The 24406-nt window shown below is 36.5% G+C and overlaps 4 protein-coding genes and 1 pseudogene across 4 annotated transcripts; 1 reads left to right on the top strand and 4 right to left on the bottom strand.

Moving 5' to 3' along the window:
* Positions 1–1347: 1347 nt before the first annotated feature.
* On the bottom strand, positions 1348–3989 carry LOC111807072 (PPPDE putative thiol peptidase family protein). Its single transcript, XM_023692646.2, has 5 exons — positions 3858–3989; positions 2921–3009; positions 2720–2817; positions 1967–2283; positions 1348–1885 (listed from the first exon to the last, which is right to left on the bottom strand). The coding sequence occupies exons 2-5, from the start codon at positions 2927–2929 to the stop codon at positions 1497–1499; spliced, it is 813 nt and encodes a 270-aa protein (XP_023548414.2). The 5' UTR covers positions 2930–3009; positions 3858–3989; the 3' UTR covers positions 1348–1496.
* A 964-nt stretch (positions 3990–4953) lies between these two features.
* On the bottom strand, positions 4954–9179 carry LOC111807071 (putative serine/threonine-protein kinase PBL25). The gene is made up of 5 exons (XM_023692645.2): positions 8803–9179; positions 8023–8216; positions 7659–7848; positions 6449–6840; positions 4954–5443 (listed from the first exon to the last, which is right to left on the bottom strand). The coding sequence occupies exons 1-5, from the start codon at positions 8999–9001 to the stop codon at positions 5039–5041; spliced, it is 1380 nt and encodes a 459-aa protein (XP_023548413.2). The 5' UTR covers positions 9002–9179; the 3' UTR covers positions 4954–5038.
* Positions 9180–11584: 2405 nt separating this feature from the next.
* CLE41 (CLAVATA3/ESR-RELATED 41) lies at positions 11585–12434 on the bottom strand. Its single transcript, XM_087129035.1, has one exon. It carries the CDS (start codon positions 12179–12181, stop codon positions 11846–11848), a length of 336 nt encoding a protein of 111 aa, XP_086985161.1. The 5' UTR covers positions 12182–12434; the 3' UTR covers positions 11585–11845.
* Positions 12435–16279: 3845 nt separating this feature from the next.
* On the bottom strand, positions 16280–22615 carry LOC111807070 (ARM repeat superfamily protein). The gene is made up of 15 exons (XM_023692644.2): positions 22081–22615; positions 21599–21775; positions 21394–21518; positions 21174–21315; positions 20600–20746; positions 20422–20475; positions 19776–19871; positions 19641–19700; positions 19130–19204; positions 19002–19055; positions 18483–18584; positions 17747–18376; positions 17499–17633; positions 17278–17385; positions 16280–16693 (listed from the first exon to the last, which is right to left on the bottom strand). The coding sequence occupies exons 1-15, from the start codon at positions 22441–22443 to the stop codon at positions 16541–16543; spliced, it is 2421 nt and encodes an 806-aa protein (XP_023548412.1). The 5' UTR covers positions 22444–22615; the 3' UTR covers positions 16280–16540.
* A 148-nt stretch (positions 22616–22763) lies between these two features.
* Positions 22764–24218, top strand: LOC111807506 (pentatricopeptide repeat-containing protein At5g28460-like; annotated as a pseudogene).
* Positions 24219–24406: the final 188 nt, after the last annotated feature.

Genomic DNA, 24406 nt, shown 5'->3' with positions numbered 1-24406 from the left:
TTCATCTCCAATCTATATTTACACATTCATATTACTAATCTATTTATTCCTCAAATCCACGTGCCCTCCACCCCTATTTTTTATTTTTTTAAATAAATAAATAAAAGAGCTATTTTTTATTTTTTTAAATAAATAAATAAAAGAGCTATTTTTTTTTTAAATAAATAAATAAAAGAGCTATTTTTTTTTTATTTTTTTAAATAAATAAATAAAAGAGCTATTTTTTATTTTTTTAAATAAATAAATAAAAGAGCTATTTTATCTCCTTTTCAAACCATTTTATCTAATTTCTGGAAGTCCATAAATATTTGTCCTTTTTCCAAACAGGTAATACCACCAAAATCTTTAGCAGCACTATAACTGTAACTCTAAGTCGTGAGTTAGTTAGTTGCATTTGTATTCCTTCGACCATTAAGAATCATAGGTGATCACTTTGTCATTATATATTTCCACACAAACTAGTCCTTTTCCCGAGGTGTCACTAATACACCATTAAGTTTAACGTTTAACGACGCTGTTAATACGGATGTCTTTGTCATTCTTTCCTTTAGCTTTATAGAGCTCCTATTACAGCTTTGCTACAAACAACCGATTTTTCTTGGCTGGTTAATTGGGTTAGGGTTGTAGTAGTTTCTGGAAGTCTCATATAAATCATACATAAGAGTATGTCAACCCTAGAAAGCTTCTTACGCTTGTACTTATAGTCAAGTGGTACTATCTCATCACTTCCTCTACTTTGGTCGAACCCATTGATATCCGGTCATTTGAGTCACACGCTCCAAAACCCCATATAAAATATCAAGAAAAAAAATAAAAACATTAAAGGTTAGGATTTGAACTTAAATTTCAATGGTTGAAAATTGTCAATATGCTACTCAAGATTATTTATGGATAGTTGTTAGTTAATTATTTTATATTTATTTGCTTAACACACATTCAAAACTCCAAATAAAATATTAAGAAAAAAATATTAAATATTATTCACAGCTCAGATTTGAATTTCAATTTCAACGGCAAATATTAATAAGATTAATTATTAAATATCAAGAAAATATATTAAATTTGTGATGTCCCACATTGGTCGGAAAGGAGAACAAACCACCCTTTATAATAAAGTCGAAGGGGAAGCCCAAAAAGGAAAACACAAAGATGACAATATCTAGCAATAGATCTGGATCGTTACAAAATTAATCCTTAAATCATTTTAAAATTAATCCACCACTAAGATTTGAATTAGTTGATTTTTCTATTAAAATGGCTCGAAATAAAGCATTTTTCTTTTTTAAAAACAATCTTGACTTCATTGAAGTTTAGTAATTCAATAAGTAATAGAAGATATGTATGCTCTTTCTAAAGCACTCTGAATTCAGCCATAGTCAGTCAACTTAATTCTTCCCTCATACAAAGGAAGACATCCCATACAAGTAAGTTACTCTCCTACACCACTCCATCCTCTACAGCTATCATTAATATCGCATCGTTTTTTTAATATGAATCTAGCCTTGAGATAGTGTAGCATGCCCATACTTCTGCATCACTCTTTTTGTTGCCAATGCTGCTGCTTCGCTCGCCCGCAGAGTCCCCGTCGCCATGATTGCTGCAAATTCTTGCCCGATCTCTTCCTGCACCTTGCTACGAACATCCCCGAGTGGATCTGCAACCTCGCTCGCGTCCGATTTCTGTGGTGCTGCTGCAGGCGTTGTCTTCTCAGGTGGCTTGGCATCATCTTCCTCTGACTTTGCTTTGACAGCCACCGGAGTACTAGAGCTATTTGTCGACCCCGACGGTGATGATCTAGTGACGTTAGCTGAAGCAGGATTGAACTGTGGGGTCTTCGGAACGCCGCCTGACTTCAATGTAGTTTCCAGGTTCTGAATCATGGGCACTGGAGAAGAAATCATGTTCATTAAGAATTTACTTGACCCAACTAATGAAAAGTGAAAGCATGGTTGCTAAAATGACATACATATGAGGGCGCCCATGGGACTGCTCATAACTATGTTAGGGAGGTCAAGAATGTAATCAGGAATGGTTGCACCAACTAAAAATTGTGCAACTTCATTACTGAAGTTGTTGCAGTTATGTGAGAGTAAACTATAGGTCTCGGCTGTGTACCGAGGGCTGATATCCTGCAAGTAAATCTCGAAAACGTCCTTGGGAATGTGTGTCGTTCCTAAATCTATCGATCGCATCGGTTTTCCATATGGAGTTCTTCCAGCAGGATCATGTTGAATACCTCCACCAAAATAATATTCATTGCCATACACAACTATTCCTGTGTGCCTGTCACAAATTAGAAATTTGACCAAAGTATAGTAAGTTAGTTATCGAATCGGGGTTTACTTTCTAAGTGCTTAAATCCCTTTTTGGAACTTAAAAACACTTTTTTCAAACACTGACAATTTTCAACCCAAGACTTCAAGCACTATACAAGATCCAAGAAATTTTTTGAAAACTAAAAAAGGGTAGCTTTTAAAAACTTGTTTGAGTTGATGGAATTTGGCTATTGAAAACCATAAGAAAATGGTGAGAAAACAAGCATAGTTTTCGAAACCGAACACAAAAAATAAAACAATTATAAAAGGGAGCCCACATGAGGCATGTTCTTAAGATATCTAAAAAACTCATCACACTATAACTTCCAAATACTAATCATTTGAAGCGTCACAAAGCACAAACATTTGGATTCAATTTTAAATAGGCTATACCAATGACTTACCATATGGCCTCGATTGGTCTCCCGAGGAATGCGGTGGAAAGCTGCCGGGCTAGACCTTGGCTCAAGTCATAAACATTCAAAGTGACCTTGTGACCTTCCTGCAATAGATTCCATAATTTCAAAGAAAATATAGACGAATCAGCTTCCAAACAACAACACAAGAGGAAATTGAACAAATTAAAAGGTGTGAGCCTTCATTACCTCAGCCATGACTCAAAAGTTTGATTAATAGTCTTATTATCTTTAATTGCTCAAGGAAGGAAAATCACTGATAATAAGAAACGGATGACCTACACAAATCACAATGGAAAAAAATAAGGTTCGATATCAAGAAAAAGAAAACGCACATCAATATCATCCCACACAGTAAACAATCAAATCTAAACAATTCACAAAGGAGACAAAACACCAACAAATAGTATATATAAACAATGTCCTCAACTAAGATCCTGTAGATAAATATTGGATTTTTTGTTTTTGAAAAATGTGCTTATTTTCTCACGATTCTTTATAATGATCTTCGTATAAGATTCGAATTCTTAGCAAAATTTCAAAATTAACATGGATTTTAATAACATTGTTGGAAAGTAGATTGATTGACAGAGACATTCAAAGGTTTATGAAGTGTTTATAAGTTTAATTTTCCACAAGATCCAAGAAATTACAATTCCTACAAAATTAGCAGATCTCTCTAGCAAAATACCCCATATCATTGAAAAAAACACAAGGATTCTTTCTTTGTTCCAGGATAGAGGATTCAGGAACGCCTCCACAATCTTAGAACAATATAATCCGTAGCGAGTGAAATCACAAAACAAAACACCATAAAAGTAACGCACCAAGCCAGATCTCCACGCACATTACCAAAAGACACAAAAACAGAAAATTATTGGAACGTCACAGGCTTCTTTCAATCCAAAATACAGAGCATAAACAAGAAAAGATCCGCATTGCAACCATAGAAGGATAATGTTCTAGAGAATTCCATCGCAGAAAACCGGACTCAGATTCAAACACGAGGATTCCAAATGATGGAAAAAAAACAAAAACAGAAACAATTGCATAAGAACTAGAAAACAAGAAATGCAGTTCCCAATAGAAAAGAATCACAAAACAGATCGAAAAGAAAGAGACGAACCTGGGCAAGGTAGGGAATTAGAGGCGATGGCTTCGCTAGAAATAGCAGAACTTGACAACAAATTTGTTGGGTGGAAGCGCTTTTATAGTTGGAAAGGTATTCTCAACCATTGGAATTGATTCTATGTCTTCTAGAATGTACCAATCAAATTTTATTTCAGTTTCAATGGCTTAAAATTAATTAAATTATATTTAAAAATCATTTTTAACCCTTTAAATTTTTTTTTAACTTTCTAATTTATAATCAATTCCCAAAAAAAAAAAAAAACAAACAAAACAAAACATAAAATTAAGTCCAATTTTATAACATCTGATAATATTTTCAATTTTAATTTTCTATTTTTTGAAATTTATATTTGTTTTTTTTTTCTTCTCAATTTTCTTATTTGAAAATCGAAATCTCTCGTTCACGTGGGCTTGCACTTACATAGCTTCAACTCTGACCCTTTCAGTCTGTGTTGACTTTGACCTTAACTGTAACGATAAGGGCGTAACCTTTTGGGTCTAAATTTTAAATCAAATGAATATATTAAAGACACGTATGATTATTTAGATCTGTCTACGCCTTTCTCGAACATATTCTATCTCACTTTCTTATCCTTTTGAAAAGTCTGCTATGTTATTGTTAGAAACTTTAAAGGCATACTTTTTAGGTAATATGACATAAAGATCCGTTTTTAATTATAACAAAATTTAATTGTTATGGTAAATTTTTAATTAATTATATAGTTTAATTAATATACTAAAATATAATATAATTAATAATTGAATGATCATTATGATAACTAAAATATCCATAAATAAAATAATTTAACAAATTAAAATGAATTTATTTAAATTAATATATTTGATCATTTTTTTATTTTTTTAAGTTCTTTTGAATTAAGTACTTATATTAATTTATTTATTCTTACGAAAAAAAAATTAAGTAAATATATACTTTAATCAATAAATTATTGTTTATGCATCGAATAATTTAATATAGTATTTTTTATAATAGGTAAAATTAATTGAAAAAAAGTACCCACCAACTTTCGTTTAAATAAATAAAAAAAAATATATATATATTTTGACCGTTAAATAAATAATAATAACAATAATTTAAAACTATTATTAATTAGTATATTGTAACGTAATTGGAATTTAATATACATATGGAATGAGAGCGTGGGTTTATTAAATTTACAAGGAAGAACAACTTTGGGGGCGCGAAGCGGCGGCGTTTTGCCTGGAGGAGGAGCCCCATTCGATGGCTTCGGCCACCGCTCGTTGGCGCGCCTCGGCCGTTTCGTTGTCGTCGTGAAGATAGTCTCTGGGTTTGGGTTTGGATGGGTTGATTGGACTGTGATCATTAAGTGGTGCGGGGACATCGCCATACGACGATGGCGATGATTGCGTGGCTTCTGCGCCCAAGAAGCTGAGAGCGGTCACGACGTCGCTGATCAACGGGCGTGCCGCTGCCTCCTCGTGCAGGCACATGGCGGCTACCGCCACTGCTTGGTTCAAAGCCCTCACTGGGAAGTCTCCCCCAAGAAGAGGATCGGCCAGCTCCTTGAATCTCGCTGGTTCCTTGAATATTGGGTATGCCTAAATGTAGGAAAAAATTCAACTTTTTTTATCCATTTTAATATTATAAATACATGTATCATGCAATTCTCGGGAGCTTATGCTCAGAGTCACAATATCATACTATTGTATTTCTAATATCTTATTAGAGTTATGCCGTTAACTTGGCCATGTCAATAAAATCTTCAAATGTTGAACAAAAGTTCTGAGACTCGAAGGTGTAGTCAAATGTGACTCAAGTGTCGAACAAATGGTGCACTTTGTTTGAGGACTCTAGAGAAAGAGTCGAGCCTCGATTAAGGGAAGACTGTTAGAGGGTTTACATAGGCCTTGAGAGCTTATGTTGGGAGGGAGTCCCACATTGACTCATTAGTACGAGACATTTTGGGGAAGCCCAAAGTAAAGCTACGAGAGCTTATGCTCAAAGTGGACAATATCATATCATTGTGGAGAGCCGTGATTTCTAACATGGTATTAGAGCTATGCTCTTAACTTAGCTATGTTAATAGAATCCTCACATGTCAGAACAAAGAAGTTTTGAGCCATGAAGGTGTAGTCAAAAGTGACTCAAGTATCGAACAAATAATGTATTTTGTTTGAGAAATCTAGAGAAAGAGTCGAGCCTCGATTAAGGGGAGGCTGTTCGAGGGCTCCATAGGCCTCGGGGGAGGCTCTATGTAACGGCCCAGATCCACCGCTGGCAGATATTATCTTCTTTGGACTTTTCCTTTCGGGCTTCCCCTCAAGGCTTTAAAACGAGTCTGCTAGGCGAAGGTTCACACCCTTATAAATGGTGGTTTGTTCTCCTCCCCAACCAAAATGGGACATCACACTCTATAATGTACTTTGTTCGAGGAGAGGTTGTTGGGAGGGAGACCCACGTTGGCTAATTTAGGGAATGATCATGAGTTTACAAGTAAGGAATACATTTTCATTGGTACGAGACATTTTGGGAAAGCCCAAAACAAATTCACGAGAGCTTATGTTCAAAGTGGACAATATCATACCATAACAATTTCGACTCACCCAAGCGACCAAATTTTGCTGTTTAACTGGACGAGCGTTGTCAATGACTCTCTGGCCGGTGATGAGCTCCAACAAGACGACGCCAAAGCTGTAGACGTCGGATTTGAGCGTGAGTTGTCCGGTTTTTTGATACTCAGGAGCACAATATCCATAGGTTCCCATAACTCGGGAGGAAACATGGGAATTGTCCCCGACAGGCCCGAGCTTTGCGAGACCAAAATCCGACAGCTTTGCATTGAAATCATTGTCTAATAGAATGTTTGATGCCTTCAAATCTCTGTATATCACTGGTGGGTTGGCTTTGTCGTGTAAGTATTCTAATCCTTTTGCTGCTCCCAACGCTACTTTCAACCTTGTTGCCCAATCCAATGCCTTTGTATCAGCTGGAAGGTCTATAATGTCATATCAAACAAATATATAATCAATGCCCATCTTTGTGAGCTACTTATAAAGCTTATTTATAGCTAACCCATTTCACATGTGGTATCTGTTCATTTAAAGTATGGTTTAGATTATCGAGAACATAGACCACATGGGCAAAAAGGTACGAAATCGAGACACTACATTTAGCTTATGCACCAACGAAAACATGTGTTTGTGCGTCACAATGTGTTTTGGGCTTCAAGGTGTGGCGTTTGACGTCACCCTTCTTAATTGTAACAACCCAAGCTCACCAACGAAAACATGTGTTTGTGCGTCACAATGTGTTTTGGGCTTTCAGGGTGTGGCGTTTGACGTCACCCTTCTTAATTGTAACAACCCAAGCTCACCGCTATTAGATATTGCTCTCTTTGGATTTTCCTTTTGAGACTTGCTCTCAAAGTTTTTAAAATGGGTCTGATGAGAAGAGGTTTCCACACCCTTATAAAGAATGTTTCGTTCTCCTCTCCAACAGATATGGGATCTCACGTTAATAACAAAAATTTGTGTTTGTACGGCTTTCAGGGTGTAGCGTTTGACGTCACCCTTCTTAATTGTAACAACCCAAGCCGACTGATAAAACATATTGTCCTCTTTGGGTTCTCCCTTTCAGACTTCCTCTCAAGGTTTTTAAAATGGGTCTGTTAAGGAGAGGTTTCTACACCCTTATAAAGAATGTTTCGTTCTCCTCTCGAACCGATATGGGATCTCACGATAATCTTGAAAAATTAAAGGACGGAGAAATTAGCGTGAAAATATGAAAATTTTAAACTCGTTTTTGGATACTTGCCAAGAAGATGATCTTCGAGGGATCCCAAAGGCATGTACTCATAGACTAAGAGTCTTTGATCACCATCTGCACAATAGCCAATGAGATTGACAAGGTTGTGATGGTGCAAAAGGCTTAGCATCAAAACCTCCACAAGAAACTCTTTGTTCCCTTGCATTCCATTTCTATCTAGCTGCTTCACTGCTATAACCTGTGGCATGTCACACATTCATTAGGGTTATCGAACAAGCCACTCGTATATTTCCTCCCGTGTTCGTCTCATAAATTAGTTCGATTCACGAAACTCAACAAGTAAACGAGCATTTTAAAAACAAGATGGTTATGAAACGAGCGGGAAGAAACAGGTGACGGGTGAAGACGTTACCTGGTTAGTTTTATCGAGTTTGCCTTTGTAAACTCTCCCGAACCCTCCCTCGCCGATGAGACATTCTCGACGGAAATTCTTTGTGGCGGTGGCAAGCTCTCTAAATGTAAAGGTTTGTGCTTGAATGTTATTCTTTTCCCCAATCTCAATCTCTTTCTCTACTTCCTTTTGCACTTGGTTTCCTTTTGGATTTTCTGTTCATGCATTTGTAAAAAAATACACAAACAATAAGCTTTCGAGTTTGATTATGAATTTCTAGTTAATTTCGTGACGTGACACGGGAACATATTAATATTAGAATCAAAAGTTTATGAAGGTAAATAGAAACTTTTTAAAACGCTTAGAGCCTAAACCTATAATATGATCTACTTCCATTCATACATCAAAAAATGATAATGGGGTCGAGAATTCCGATCTTTATACCCTATTTCCGTTAACGGGGTTGGGTTGGGATGATTTTTCATCTCGATTTCCAATCTCTATCGAAACCCTATTGGAAATTTTTCTAAAAAAAGAGAAAAATCTCGAATTAAAAGTTTATGAAGGTGAAAAGAAACTTTTTAAACGCTTAGAATCTAAACTTATAATATGATCTACGACCCTTCATACATCAGAGAATGAAAATGGGGTTGAGAATTCCAATCTCTATACTCTATTTCCGTTAACGGGGTTGGGTTAGAATGCTTTTTCGTCTCGATTTTCAATCTCTATCCAAACCCTAATCGAAATATTTCTAAAAAAAAAATGTAAAGAAAAGAAAGGGAGAAGTGAAAAAATGACCTGCAGGCGTAGGGCGTGGAGGAGGAGGAGGAGGAGGAGGAGCATGATGATGATGATGTTGTTGTTGTTTAAGACTACGAGAATGCAACGAAACAGACAGTTCCATTCGATCACTCTTTGTTCTTCTCGTTGCTTTCCCACGAGACCAAAAACATGGAAAGCAACTCATTTTTCTTCTTCTTTTCCCCCTTTTTTTCATCAAATCTCAATTTTTTCCTAACAATTCCTTTGTTTCAACAAAAACCCAAATGGGGTTTTTCCTTTCTCTTATCTCGGTATCAATTTCAAAGAAAACGCTCGAAAAATGGCTCGAAAATGGCTCGAAAATGGCTCGAAACGGCTAAAAAAATGGCTCTTTTGGCCTAAACAAACAATCAATCAATCAATTGATGAACTGCAAAATGCAGGCTTTGAAAGAGGAAGTTAGGGATGAGGAAAAGAGAAGAAGAATGGAAATGAGAGTTAAAAAAAGAAACCCTAAATTATTGCCTTCAAATAAAAACATCTCTCACATAGAGGAGGTGAGAGGAGACAGAAATAGAGAGAGATTTATGAGCCATTTTAGGCTCAATTTTGACTTTTTTTTTTCCTTCTTATTATTATTATCTTATAGATTAAATCAAAAAGAGATTTGACTCTTTGACTTTTGACCAGTCAAAGTCAACATTTAGGTTGACCTTGACCTGATTTTGTTTCAATTTAGTTATTATGGATAAGCATGGTCCGGTCGGGTCATCTTAATTCAAGTGGTTCCGACCCAAGTGGACCATTTATTCTACGTGGATCAGGCCCAGGTTCAGGCCTGTTCAACTCCTCTCCTATCGGTCACAATTTTCCACATCACTCCCGCCGGTGGAGTCTTAGGTTCGAATCACGGGTCAATCAATCAAACTCGATTCATATAAATTTTTTATCAATTAAATTGAGTTAGTGGGTAAGTTTCCTAAAATTAATTTTTATTAAACTAAAATAATTTTGTAATTAAAACTCGAAATAATTAAAAAAAAAAAAAAAAATCACTCAATTGAGTTTTGACATGTTCTTTGACCCGACACAAGGAATCACTTCAACTCGAGTGAAGTGGTCGAGAATCTCATGGTGTTGAGGTTTATTGGGAGTGAGTGTCCCACATTGGTTAATTTAGTGGAAGATCATGCGTTTATAAGTGAGGAATACCAACTCCATTGGTATGAGGCCTTTTGGGGAAGCCCAAAGCAAAGCCATGAGCACTTATGCTCACAGTGGAGTCGTGTTCGTCTAACATGGTATCCAGAGCCATGCCCTAAACTTAACCATGTCAATAACAAAGAATTGTGAGCCTCGAAGGTGTAGTCAAAAAGTGACTAAAGGGTCGAACAAAGGGTGTATTTTGTTCGAGGGCTCAAGAGAACGGGGTCGAGCCTCGATTAAGGGGAGGCTATTCGAGAGCTCCATAAGCCTCAGGGGAGGCTTCTAGTGTACTTTGTTCGAGGAGAGGATTCAGAAGGTGTAGTCAAAAAGTGACTAAAGGGTCGAACAAAGGGTGTATTTTGTTCGAGGGCTCAAGAGAAAGGGGTCGAGCCTCGATTAAGGGGAGGCTATTCGAGAGCTCCATAAGCCTCAGGGGAGGCTTCTAGTGTACTTTGTTCGAGGAGAGGATTGTTGAGGTTTATTGGGAGTGAGTGTCCCACATTGGAAGTTTCGTCAAATTATCGCTCATTTTTTCGATAAATCACCACCGCCAACTTTGTATACCGTAATTTTCTTACAATTTTGTCTTGATGATAAACGTTATGATTGCAGACAGGGTAATTATAAAGTTTTGAAGAACAGTAAAATGATATCCTCATTATTATCAAATCATAGGCTTAATATAAAAATTATATATATATATATATATTATTGATTGTGGTATCAATAAATGAACTTTATTGGATAATGTGTTAGGGAGAGGACAAAAGCCAAAGTCCCCAAAGCTGTTCAAATTATTTCTAAGGCAAAAACAAAAGGTGTCCTCTCCATGTCAGTGCTGCTGCTCTTCTCCTTCACTGCTTTCTTATTCTTCACAAAACTTTTCACATTTCTATATTATATGCTCTAATTAACGTATTGGGTTAGCTGCGGTTTCGGTCGAGCACTCTCTTTTCTTTTTCAAATTCCATCTTACCAAACATGATTGGCATATGAAAAACTAGGGTTAACAGTTGTTTCGGTCAAGCACCCTCTTTTCTTTTTCAAATTCCGTCCTACCAAACATGACTGACATATGAAAAGCTAGGGTTAACAGTTGTCTCGGTCGAGCGCTCTCTTTTCTTTCTCAAATTCCGTCATACCAAACATGACTGATGTATGAAAAGCTAGGGTTAACCATTGTTTCGGCCGAGTGCTCTCTTTTTCTTTCTCAAATTCTATCTTACCAAATGTGATTGAATTATAAAAAGCTAGGATTAACGGTTGCTTCTGTCGAGCGCTCTCTTTCTTTGTCAAATCCTGTCTTACCAAACATGACAAACGTATGAAAAGTTAGGGTTAACAGTTGTTTCAATCGAACGCTCTCTTTTCTTTGTCAAATCCCGTCTAACCAAACATGACCAACTTTCTAACCAACCCGTTCACGGTTGTGAAATTGGACCAGGTATGAAGAATGAATCTATATCTATGTGCGAAAGTGAAGTGGTTGATTCCAATTCGACAAGGGTCGTATGGTTGATTACGATAAATTTGAATACGAACCCGGTTTATTTATTTTGAAATGAAACCCGTGATTAAAATGCGAAGATTATATGAAATTAAACTCAAATAATATCCAAACCATGACCTTCTATATATGCAAGAAATAGAGGGCTATTACATACAAAGAAAACCAAGAAGAAGAAGAAGAAGAAGAAGAAGAAGAAGAAGAACGCTGCAGTATCTCTGTCACTATACAATTAAAATAACCCAACAAAAAAGGAAAAACAAAACAACAAAAAAACAGCATCAGCAGCGACAATTGAACAAACCCAAAAAAACATCAAACCTCACCAAATGTTTCTTTTTGTGTTCTTTTTTTTATGTCATTCCATTAGTTGGATATAGGGTTTGGACCACTGGGGACTTCATGCGCTTCGGCTCCGAACTCTCCGGCCGTGGCACGAGAGGATCGAGGTCGAGATTTCTTCGGATGGAAGGCGGTGGAGGTGGAGGTGGGGGTAGAGAGACGGCGGTGGGTGTCGGCCGCCATGGAACGAGGCGAAAGAGGAGGAGGAGGAGAGGAAATGAGGGTTATAAGGAGGAGGAAGGAAAAGAAAAGAAGGAAAAGGAGAAAGTGAGATGATGAAGATTGGCTTGGTGTAGCAGTTGCCATACAATTTAAGACAAGAAACCACCCCCCAACACCCCACAAGGGTTCAATATCCATTAACCAGCAACAATTCCTATGAAGGAACACAGAGAAACCAAGGTGAGAGAAGAGGGTGGAGAAGCTTCAACAACAACAAGGAAGAAGCTTTAATGGGGTTGAGTGAAAAGACAATAATGCCCTTCACAATACCATGTTTTTTTCATCACCAAAACATATAAATATTTAGGGCAAGGCTTAGAACATGTTTGTTTTTACTAAATGTTTGCCTACGTCATCGGCTTGAACGAGTTGAACGAGTGAAACAATACCTACAGCTCCTGCTATCACAAAACTAGCTAGAATCACTAAAACAGTGAACATGAGAGTACTCGTAAAATGCAAACAATACTAATATGTCTTAAGTCTTTTGAGAAGAACGGTGCGTATAGCTAATAAGATGCGTCGGGCCTAAATACGCTTTGAGGGAGTATTCCCATAAAGCCCTTGCATGATAGAAGAAAAAGAATAGAGGAAATGGAAGAGGGGTATTATGGTCAGAAAAAAGTGGGGGGTATTGTTGTAATTTAATAACAAAAGAGAAAAAAATCAGATATAGAATCTGAAAAGGAAAAGGTAAATGGGAGAAAGATCATAAAAGAAAAAAGGAGGAAATTTTGTGGTGGCTTTTTGTTGTTTGGACGGTTCCTCAACAAATCTTTCTAAGTCATCAAAATTTGCATTCTTCTTTTAATTTTTTTTTATTTGTTTTTTTTTCTCGATAAGTTAAATTACTATTTTGACCTTCAAACTTTGGCGTTAGTGCATTGATGATTTGATTCTAATTTTTCGTGACATGTTGATTAGACTCACGAGTGATGACTTGACGAGACGAGGTCAAATGGAATAGACTAATTTGATAAATGTAAGAGAGTAGTAATTTATTTTTTACGAGGTGGGTTGATAGCGGAATTAAGTATTAAATTAACGATAAACCCGAAAATTTAAGGTGATGGGTTATGGTAAAATTTAATTATATCAATATTTTCACACTCTTCTATGATTGGTAGACTTGAAATTTGTAGAAAGCGAGTTAAAATCTATAAATTTGGTCGGACAAAGGAAAAGTAGAGAAAGAGAAAGCAAAAAAAAAAAGAAAGAAAAAGCAAGGCAAGGTATTCTCTTCATCGACCATCAAAAGCGAAAGACATAAAATAATGTGATAAAAAAAATCGAGAAACCCTAATGGGTCTGTCTCCCTCTTCCGACCGAGGTTATTATGTTTTAGCTTTCAAAACGGGTGATGAAAAAATACCGCTCTCTCTCTCTCTCTCTCTCTCTCGTATAATTATTTGTGCTCGGTCATGTTCCTCTCTATCATAAAGTGTCTCGTTCGAGCATCTTCGAAAGGGTCAATAATGTGGCTGACCATTTTATACTATAGGTTATAGAAAAGAGAATCATATTGAATAATTTTTCGTCCCGAAAACTCTCTCTCTCGATGTGACGTGTGAGAAATTAGGGTAATGGGTAAAAAGGAAAGGACAAAGAAGAAATGTATGTCTCCCATGATGGAAGAAGAATGGGTCCCCATTGGCCTCGGTAATATGGCTCAAGATTGTGATATATAATCAAACCTACTCCTCCCTCCCTATTTCCCATGCATGCAAATTAATTCCGTAAATCTCTCGTATTTCTACGATAATATGATATTATTCACTTTAAACCTAAGTTTTCGTATATCAGTAGATAAATTATCCGACCTTATTTATATACTTTTATATATATATGTAACGACCCAGATCCACCGCTAACCGATATTGTCATGTTTTCTCTTTTGGGCTTCCCTTCAAGGCTTTAAAACGCGTCTACTACGTAAAGGTTTCCACACCCTTATAAATGGTGGTTTGTTGTCCTCCCCAACCAATGTGGGATATCACAATCCACCGCCCTTTGGGACCCAGCGTCCTCGTTGACACTCTTTCTTTCCTCCCATCGATGTGGGACCACCCCCAAATCCACTCCCCTTTGGGGCCAGTGTCCTTACTGGCACACTACCTCGTGTCTACCCCCTTCGGGGAACAGCGAGAAGGCTGGCACATCGTCGAGTGTCTGGCTCTGATATCATTTGTAATGACTCAGATCCATCGCTAGCAGATATTGTCATTTTTTGGTTTTCCCTTTCGAGCTTCCCCTCAAGATTTTAAAATGCGTATATAATATATATATATATATATATTAAAATAAAAAAGAAAAGAAAAATCAAATCACTAAAAATTGACAAGCCAATGAATTTTTTGGTTGGTAGTATTGTTTGATTTAGTGGGTGGGAAAGTCTCTCATTTATTTCTTATCTCTCATATCCAATTCCACCTAGGTCACCTTACCAGGAGACAAAATCTGCCCACTTAAATAATTCTCTAATTAATTATAATTATTTGTCTAACATATTCAATTATTTAATTTCCTAGTAATGATAATCAACGATTTATAAGTTTCTTTTCTTTTCGCGTGAGATTTCACGTTCGTTAGAGCGAGAAACGAAACGTTCTTTATAAGTGTGTGAAAACCTCCCCGAGCAGACACATTTTAAAATTTTTGAGAAAAAAACCTAAAAGGGAAAGTCCAAAGAGGACAATATTGGCTAACAGTGGACTTGAGCTGTTGTAAATGGTATTTCATGTGTGCCAGCGAGAACGCTAAGCACCGAAGAGGGATGGACATCGAACAATGTGTCAGCGAGGACACTGAGTCTCCAATGAGGGGTGGATTGTGAGATCCCACATCGGTTGAACAAGGGAACGAAACATTGTTTACAAGGGTGTGAAAACCTCCCAACGCATTCTTTTGTTGATATTATGTCTAAGTCATTTCTTTCAGAGTTGTTCTTAAGGAAAACGTTTTGTGATCCGTCGAGCATATACATTTGAATCAACTTAAATATTACTCATCGATCTCTACCTTAAAGTTAATTAAGAGGCGACGTAGAACGTTTTAAACAAAGATCGAAGAAAGGCAGCTCATTGTAAACATAAAGTATGCATACAACTTTACATCTTTCATTAATTTTAAAGATGAAGAGAGTTGGGTGATGTGACATTCATTAGAATATATTCTTCACTTATCAACTAGCTTTTCCCCATACTTCAATGGCTGTGAATCAGATATATATATATATATACATACATACATATATATATATATATATATATAATTCCTTTCTTATTAAGATACCCCCAAGGTAGAAAGTTTGTCCCTAGGCTATAGAGCACCCTTTTCTTTTTGACCAAAGCCCACATTTCTTTAAGTTAGTATGATTTTTGGGATGGTGGAATATGTTTTCGTAGCTCGGTTTCGTAGTGAAAAGTAGGTTATGAGCTCGAGAAAAGAGTTAAAAGTATTCACAAATACTTTCAACAACATCCATTTTCATTTCTTTCAAAAGTACTAATAGAGAAAGTGGTTCTATGACGAGTGTTTCATTGAAAAGTACAGTACCAATCATTCTAATAAACTTGAATATGATCGGTTAATCGCGAGCTTTTAATAAAATAATTTTGAAAAAATTAAAGTTAATGTTTTGTTTACCCTTTTTCATGGTCTATATTGGTGGGTTATTTGGATGAGTAAGAGTGGGTGAAAATGGAGAGACAAAGATGAATGTGTTGAGCCCACAGTGAGTTTGCAAGTCCTTAGCTGTTTCCCAAAGCTACGTTTAAATTCACAAACCCTTCTTGACATGTTCCTATCACTTTCTTGTCCTCTTTATTTTCATCCAAATCAACCACAGCTCATACTCTTGCACTTGTGTTTTTTTCCTGTGGCATCCCATGCTTCCATCCACAAAAATTTGAACTATTTTGTGGCCTTGTTCCATGGTGATTTGTTTGTTCGATCTAGATTTAAGTACGTAAACTCGTTTCTTGATCGACACAAATTATGTTGACATGTTTTATGCTTGTTGAGGGTTCTCTTTTATTTTATAAACCGGGAATAAATAGGGAAATGAGAGTAACGGCTGATCTAAGAGAAGAAGAGATTTGCCCCTCAATGGAATGAAGTGATTAATCAAGAAGTTGCTCGACTAATGAAGGGCAAGAAGTCTACTACCCGACGTCGCTCACCAATCCAGTTATGGCAAAGACAACTGGATTATAGAGCTAGGGACATATCAAATCGTACAAAAGAAAATCCATAGACTAGAACATTCAAAAGGATATTCTTGTTCATCAAAAAGATTCTCTACCAAAGATATTCCTCTTGATTACATTCTAAATCAGAATTTATGTCATCAATAATTAACCCCTAATTGGATCATTCTTATAGGCATTCTTTTCTCAACTAATAAGTTATGAAACAAAATACATAATTGATACTTGGATCAAAGCAATAATTTAACAAAATTTGCCATTCCATTCTTAAAATAAAATAAAAGTAGCTTTACTGCTTCCAGGCTTTCTTCCCTCTAAACTGTTTGCCAGAACGTTGATCTTTCTTCCTCTTGTCAACTCGAGATTTTGCAACTCTAGATCGTTTTGCAGCTAACGGCATGGCCTTCTTGTGTTCTTTCTGTCGATTGCTTAAGCCTCCCGTCTAGTCGTAATAATAATAATAACCCGAAAACAATCAGCTAATATCATCGTATGAAGTATCACACATGAATAAGATATGCTAACTTAGCTTTGAAGTAAAATCTTAAGGATCCATTTGACAATCTGTAACCCCTTCTTGATAATCATAAGGTTTCTTTTTATGTAAAACCGACTTAGTAATAAACAAAATATTTTGAAATCTATACTTAAAAAATTCATAGTTTTAAAATTGGGAAAGAAATAAAGGACAACTAATCTTGTGTAACAGTCTATAAGTCTATACCCCCACTAGCAGATATTGTCCTCTTTAGGCTTCCCCTTTTAGGCTTCCCCTCAGGGTTTTAAAACGCATCCGCTAAGGAGAGGTTTCCACACCCTTATAAGGAATGTTTCGTTCCCTCTCCAACTAATGTGGGATCTCACAACTTATTTCTTGAACAGAGCTATCAACAAAATTAGCATAGAACGTGGAGCAATATGGACCCAAACATTCATTTTAAAAGTGGTGACTTTGGTGACATCTACCCAAAGAACAAAAATATCTAATGGGCGCGAAAATATTCTAGAACATATCGAAACACAAACCTTCTTTTGTTTGACAGCAGCACGTGCTTGGTACTTTCCTCTATCTTCTCTCCCAGCCTTAACTAATGCTAATTTTTCCTCCTTGCTCATCCTTCTCCGAATATGAACCTAGCACACCATCAAGGCAAATATATCAAGTTGAGCTTCATAGTTTGAGAATCATGATAAAATTAGAATTTGCAATTAGAGAAGTATAAATATCCAGTAAACTAGAATCTTACCTCGAGTTTGGATGGATCCATTCGCTTTGTACTCAATTCATCGGTACTCGGAACCTTAAATGCAGTTGACTTCGCATCTGGAGCATTTCTCAACAAACCATGTTGAGTCAAAGCACTTTTTGCATCTTTCTTTGCCTAATCATTTACCCAAAACAACGATTATTGGTTGGGTCGTATTGCTACTTGACAATTAAAAACTACATTTTGAAGATGTTACAAAGCCTGAAGAGTTGCAAATATCAGGTTACCTTTAATTCCTTGATCCTTCGAAAATCTTCATTGGAAAGAATGCCATCGGTTGGTTCTGATGATTTTCCCTCAACTGTGCTTGCTAATTTCTTCAATGCTCGGAGACTTGAATTGGCAGTAAGAAATTGTTGGTCAAAATCAGAATGTTTTCTTTTCTTCAGCTTAGAATCTCTAGAAGTAGTTCGAGCATCTACGGAACCAGTCTCAACAATCTCATCTGACATAGCATCTGGTTCGTCGCCACTATCCTCAGCCTCCTCATCTGTCTCCAATTCCAGCTCACTAGAATCGTTGGCATTTTCATCATCGTCTGTACCTTCATCGGAATCAACTTTAGGTGCTGAACCATCTTCTGTCAATTCATCCTCGTCATCAGTCCCACTGTCACTGTAGATCTGATTATCACCATCGTCACTAGAATCAACCACTTGTTCCAGGTCATCATCAGATCCAGTTGCAATCGTCTCACAGTCATCGTCGTCGTCATCACTATTGACGCCATCATCATCTTGTAATAACTCAATACCAGGAATATCAGATGCAACAGATACTTCCCCATAAGCTTTAGGTTTTGCCTTTGGATCGGTAGGACGCCCACGATCCTTCTTAACCAGTAAGGATGGACAAATCTACCAACAGAGAAGTTGTCAGCTTCACTCGTGTATAATTATAGAAAAATTTAAATAAATGTAGGAAGCAATAAATACAAGTAATGGAGGCCGAGCCTATGCATACCTCTCTAAATAATCCAATAAGTGATCGTGCAGCTACAGAAATTGCCTTCTCATGTGATTTCTTATACAACGCAAGATCTTGTAACAAATCTTCGGTCATTAACTGGTTTGCAGGAATGCAAGAATACAAAATTACTATTAAGAGTATACCAGCCACAAGAACAGTGTACCATATGAAACATGATAGAATTCTATAGTAAAGAAAATGTGTGAGTTAACCTACGTCTGCTTCAATATATATTTAAACAGTGTACCAAATTTCTTTTAAAAAAGATCTCACTTCGAATTAAAAACAGCCAAATCTAAATATTGTATTAACATGCAATGTACGCATTTTTTTTATCTTCATTTTAGACTCTTGGGTTTATACCCTCTCTCTTTTGTAATATTGGATAAATCAAATGATATACGTTGTTTCCTCTAAAAAAATAAAAAAGGAAAACTGCAGGAAAGGTAGAGCACATAATCCTGATATTAACATCTGAATACTACAGAGCAAATAGCAAGTAATGAAAATTACCAAAGGCATACGTAAACAGATCTCCCTTACTACATTGAGTCCAACCGCAATAGCCTGAAAAAGAACAATAAACATTTGGAGTTCAAGTAGATAGGAACAATATAAAGCATCATCAATCATACAAGCACCTCTGTTCGTGAACGATCATGTACAAACTGATTCACAATCTGCTTGAACAAAGGTTCAACTGCATCAGGAGGAACCTGAATTGAAGAAAAAGAAGCTAAAATTACTAACATGGAGTCCATGATGAGAGTTGGCCTTGTAGGAAAACAATACTAATCCACATATAAACATTCTAATTACAAGTTTATAATGTAGATCTTGTTTGATAACTATATGGTCTTTTATTTTATAAAATTAAGCTTATGGATACTACTTCTACCGATGAGTTTTTTTCGTTTGTTATCTATTTTCTAAGAGTGTATTCAAAGCCAAAGCGGATTTTTGACAGTTAAAAAAATAATTTTCAAAAACTTATTTTATTTTTAGAATTTGACTACGCATTCAAAAGATCTAGTTAAGAGAAGTGAAACCCATAGTAAAGAAAAGGGAGAGACAAAACATGATTTTCAAAAACCAAAAACAAAATCCTTGTGGAACGGAGCCATAGGAATTTGAACATCAAAAGTTGCATACCACATCATGACAGGCCTGGACAGCTGCTGCAAGTAAACTTGTGATATCACGTTGATGAGGCTTCATGAATAAACCCGACATTAGATACATGTTAAGGAATCACCCAATTCAGGACGTTAAAACAACATTACGTACCTGAACATACTTCTGAAGGTAAGGGTAAAAGCTTAACAAAATCAAGCGGTGAAGCCCAACCGTTCTAGCAATAACTTTCAACATCATCATTTTAACCTGACATTTAAAATAAAATGTAAGGAAGTTTTGAGTTCTAGTAATAGGAGAACATTTGGCCCATTTATTGTTTTTGTTAGTCGATCGTGTCATGGAAAGACATTATTTGCTGTTCTGTGCTGGTTCATAAACCCTTTTGTTTAATACATTCAGACTTGTGGGGACCTTTCTCTCTATCCATTCTATCAATGGTGTTGTTTACTTTCTCCTATTTATTGACGGGGGAAGGGGGTTGTTTCCTCAGTTAAATCTCAATCATTTTTTTCCATACATATAATTACTTCCGCCCAATGTGTGTTATATGTCAGGGAAAGATGTATATAATGATTATTTATGCAATAAGTAACTACGTCACATGTGTTTACCATATATTATATGTGTTGTGATCATTTGCTTGTCAATTACTCAATAATCAGTGTTTGTCATGTCTATTTCCCCGCAAGTAATCAAGAAATATGGCATTTGTCTATTTCCTTTCACGTGATCAAGAAATATGATAAACCAAAATAAATGGTTATGTATGGTAATTAGTCAAAGTAAGCAAATTCACCTCAAATCGTTCATGGCAAGCATGAAGTCGAGAGAACAGCTTTTCTGCAAACCCCTGCAGGTGCAATGATTTTTTTTTAAAACTCATATCAGTATATCACTCGATCAAACCCTACCAAGAGAACTTAAACAGAGAAAAAAGAATAGGAATGTACAGATAAATATGGAAATAAATAGACCTGTGCATCTTTCAAATGGTTAAGTGGAGAATAATATGAATTGTTTCTGTCTGATGACACACGTTGCTGCCTCTTCATACTACGCATGACTCGTTGCAGTTTTGCCTTTTTTTTCTTCTTGCTAGATGATGTACCTTTATTGTGTGCCTATATGCCCAAAACATAATAATAATAAAGTTTAAAATAAATATAATGCATTCAAAATTTTCAAGCTTGACAGATTTGAAATAGCCTCCAATAAGTTAAAAATCATTCTTAGTTAGAGTGCAAAACACGAGCGTTCGAAGATAAGTTCTTACATTTTGATGTTTTGATAATCTTGTACAAATTACAGCCTCTTGGTGGAACACACACACACACACACAAAAGAATGTAAATACAGCATGTAAATGATTATTACGGATTGACAGGCTCTTTTTGTGTAGTATGTAGTTCTTGGTAGGGGGTGAACTCTACCCCTGCCCCTAGGCCATTTTTGCCTCTTCTTTTGAATATATTTACCGTTTCGTGTTTCTTATAAAAAAAAAACACTTACTCTAAGTTACATAATTTTCTAGCTTATGTCTGCACCAACCTTATAAACCAATTCCTTACTAAGAACAACATGAGGCGATTGAGAAGACACATCATCTTCACCGCTTTCCTCGTCACTATCATCCTCACCATCTTCAATCTTCTCATAATCAAGAAGAAATGATAGAGCAGCAATCATAATCCTAAGGAGTTCAAGTGAATTGTAATCATTCTGAGAAGAGTTAGCAATAGAATATCATTGAATCAATAAAGTCCAATACCTTGGTGATGAATGAAAGCATGCAGTACAAATAGCATTTGCTGTTCTTTCATCAAACCAAACCTTTCTTCGATGAAGTTCACACAGAGTTATAAGCGATCTCTTGGCCTTAGCTTCATCCTCTTGCTACAGTGAAAGTCAAAGTTTATCATCCATCCAATTCAAGCTCAATGCTCTCATCAGCAAAAAATAAAAAGAATTATTACCTGCAGTAGTGCAAACAAAATTTTCTGGAGAGCTCGATTCTTTGCTTCATTTTTATGCTTTTGATTCATTCTTTTAATGCTGTGAATTACATGAGAAAATGCCAATTTTCTCAATGTTCGGTCACCTAAGGTCTGTAACTCCATGAACAACGCAAGATTTTCCTCAATATCAACCATCTGAAGAACAAAGTCAAGAGGAATTTCCAAACAAAATTAACAAATGCACTACATTTAATACTGAGCGGAAGACAAAATTCAAGTATGAAAAGAAAAAATTATACAAAGGACGTGAATTTAATTTAACTAATTTAAATGCAGAAGCACTTTCAATAAGAGCTCATACGTAAACTTCGATCTATAGATTTCCAACTCTTGGAGGTTTAGCTCTCTAAATTTCCATATTTTAACAGAAAGTTTATTCATCCAGATACAAAAAGAAAGAATGTACGAGAACCAATTTGGGTTGAAAATTCCAACACTACCTTCCGATTCATAAGAAGTATAAGAGCCTGCGCTATGTGGCATCTTAAACCTGAAGGCAGCGACTTTGAAGATGAGTTAAGCAAATCCGCTAACTGTTTAGGAAATTCAACAAGATGTTTCGAGTAGAACGGAGTAACATGAGCCAAAAACATCGCCCTATCACTAAGATCCTTAGCCACTGAAGGGTCGCTACCAATGCCACCAACAGAGGTGAAGTGAAGAGATGCCTGTTGTTTAAAGAGCTCCATGGATGATTTAAATTGGTTGTAGAGCAGAACCAACTCACACTCGTATCCTTCCGGATCACACTTCATCTTCGATTGCAGCAACGGCAAGCTTAACCTCTCAGGAGTCGAATTCATAGCTGAAAAACTGGTTCCGCTTTGGTAAGAACCAAAGGATGTATCGATTTTTTTGTTTTTCTGGTTGGTGTCGAAATGAAAAACCCAAACCTAAAGTCGCCGGAATCGCGCGGCTGTCGTGGTTACAGCCGTCGCCGTGAACAAGAGGTGTGCCGGCTGGAAGAAAACTCGCGGGGACTAGGGTTTTAGTTTAAAAAGAATAAAGAAAAAAAACCATAAATTATCCTCCTTTTATAATTTTCCCACGTGGATTTTTTTTTTTTTAATAAATAAAAGGAAAGTTTAGATTTTTTTTAAAAAAATTAATTTAGTATTTTTATTTAATGTTTGATCTTGAATGAGAGCTCTACGAGACAACAAAATTGCAGAATGTCTCGCCCAACAGCGCAGAATGCTGTTCATCTTCTTCGGCGCCTTGGAAGGGCTGGCATGGTTGATGAAGCGCTTGCTGCGTTTTCCGGATTTGATTCCCACACCAAAAACACAAATGTTCGTAATGTAATCATTGATTAGCTTCTGAAATCTGGGCGACTCGACAGTGCATTGAATGTGCTCGACGAAATGCTTCTTCCAGGTTCGGAGTTTCGACCTAATGATATAACTGCTGATATTGTTTTCACTTAATTTTTGAAGTTAAATGAGTCGGAGGGGAGAGTCAAAGGAACATGAAATCGCTGGGTTGGTCGCCAAATTTGGTGAACACCATGTTGTTCCTAATCCGATTACATTAACGCAATTGATCTCCATGCTTTGTAGGAGTAGAAATACAGATCTTGCTTGGAATGTTTTGGATGATGTGATTATGCGGAATGGTCTTAAGGATGCTGCGCCCTGCAATGCGCTCTTGACAGGATTGGGAAAGAAGAGGGAATTTGAGAAGATGAATCTGCTGATAAGAAAGATGAAAGACATGAACATCCAGCCTAATGTTATTACTTTTGGTATTATTATCAACCATTTGTGTAAATTCAGAAGGATTGATGATGCACTAGAGGTGTTCGACAAAATGCAAGGGGAAAAAAGAAGGTCAGGCTCGTCGCATCCGACGCAATCACGTACAATACTTTGATCGATGGGCTGTGTCAAGTGGGGAGGCAAGAAGAAGGATTGCACTTGATGAGAATGATGAGAGCCGATGGCTGTACTCCCAATACTGCAAGGCGGGCGAAATTGAGACAGCCCATGAGCTCTTGAATGAGATGGTCAGGGAACACCTTGCACCTAATGTAATCACCATAAATACTTTAGTCGATGGAATGTGCAAGCATGGTAGAATAAGCACTGCACTTGAGTTCTTCAGGGAAATGCAGCAGAAGGGCTTGAAAGGAAACTCTGTTACTTACACGGTGTTCATTAATGCGTTTGCAAAGTCGACGATATCGATAAGGCGATGAAATTTTTGGATGAAATGTCCAAAGCTGGACGTTATCCTGATGCCATTGTCTATTATACCTTGATATGTGGCTTAGCCCGAGCTGGAAGGTTGGATGATGCAAGCTTTATTATATCGAAGTTGAAAGAGGTTATGTACCTAAACTAGTTAAGCTATGTTCATGGGCGTAAATGTATGTATCATATGATGTATACTATACTTTCCGAGCCTCATACACAATTCTTAGGAATCTGCTGTTGCAAAGTGCATTATACCAAAATGGCCAAACTATTGTCATCAATTCTTTACGATGTATTATTTTAGAGAGCTTTAGCGTTTAAAGATTACGTTGAAGTTTGCTCTTACATCATTTCAAGCTTAACAATACTGAACTTTTCATATATCATACATTTCATTCTCACCCTCATTAGGTTTTCTCCCTTTTTCGGACCTATGCTCTAGAAGCTGTTATGTCTCGGGGGCGAACCAAAAGAACAATTTTTTTCCTATCTCTTTATAAAAATGAAAAACCAACGATAGTTATTAGTCACCGACTTGAAGGTCATAAAAAGATATATTCATAAACCGACT

The sequence above is a fragment of the Cucurbita pepo genome, chromosome 12, assembly GCF_057944985.1.
Source record: "Cucurbita pepo subsp. pepo isolate OVF chromosome 12, ASM5794498v1, whole genome shotgun sequence".
Taxonomy (NCBI): domain Eukaryota; kingdom Viridiplantae; phylum Streptophyta; class Magnoliopsida; order Cucurbitales; family Cucurbitaceae; genus Cucurbita; species Cucurbita pepo.
This window is presented reverse-complemented; position numbering and strand designations above follow the sequence as displayed.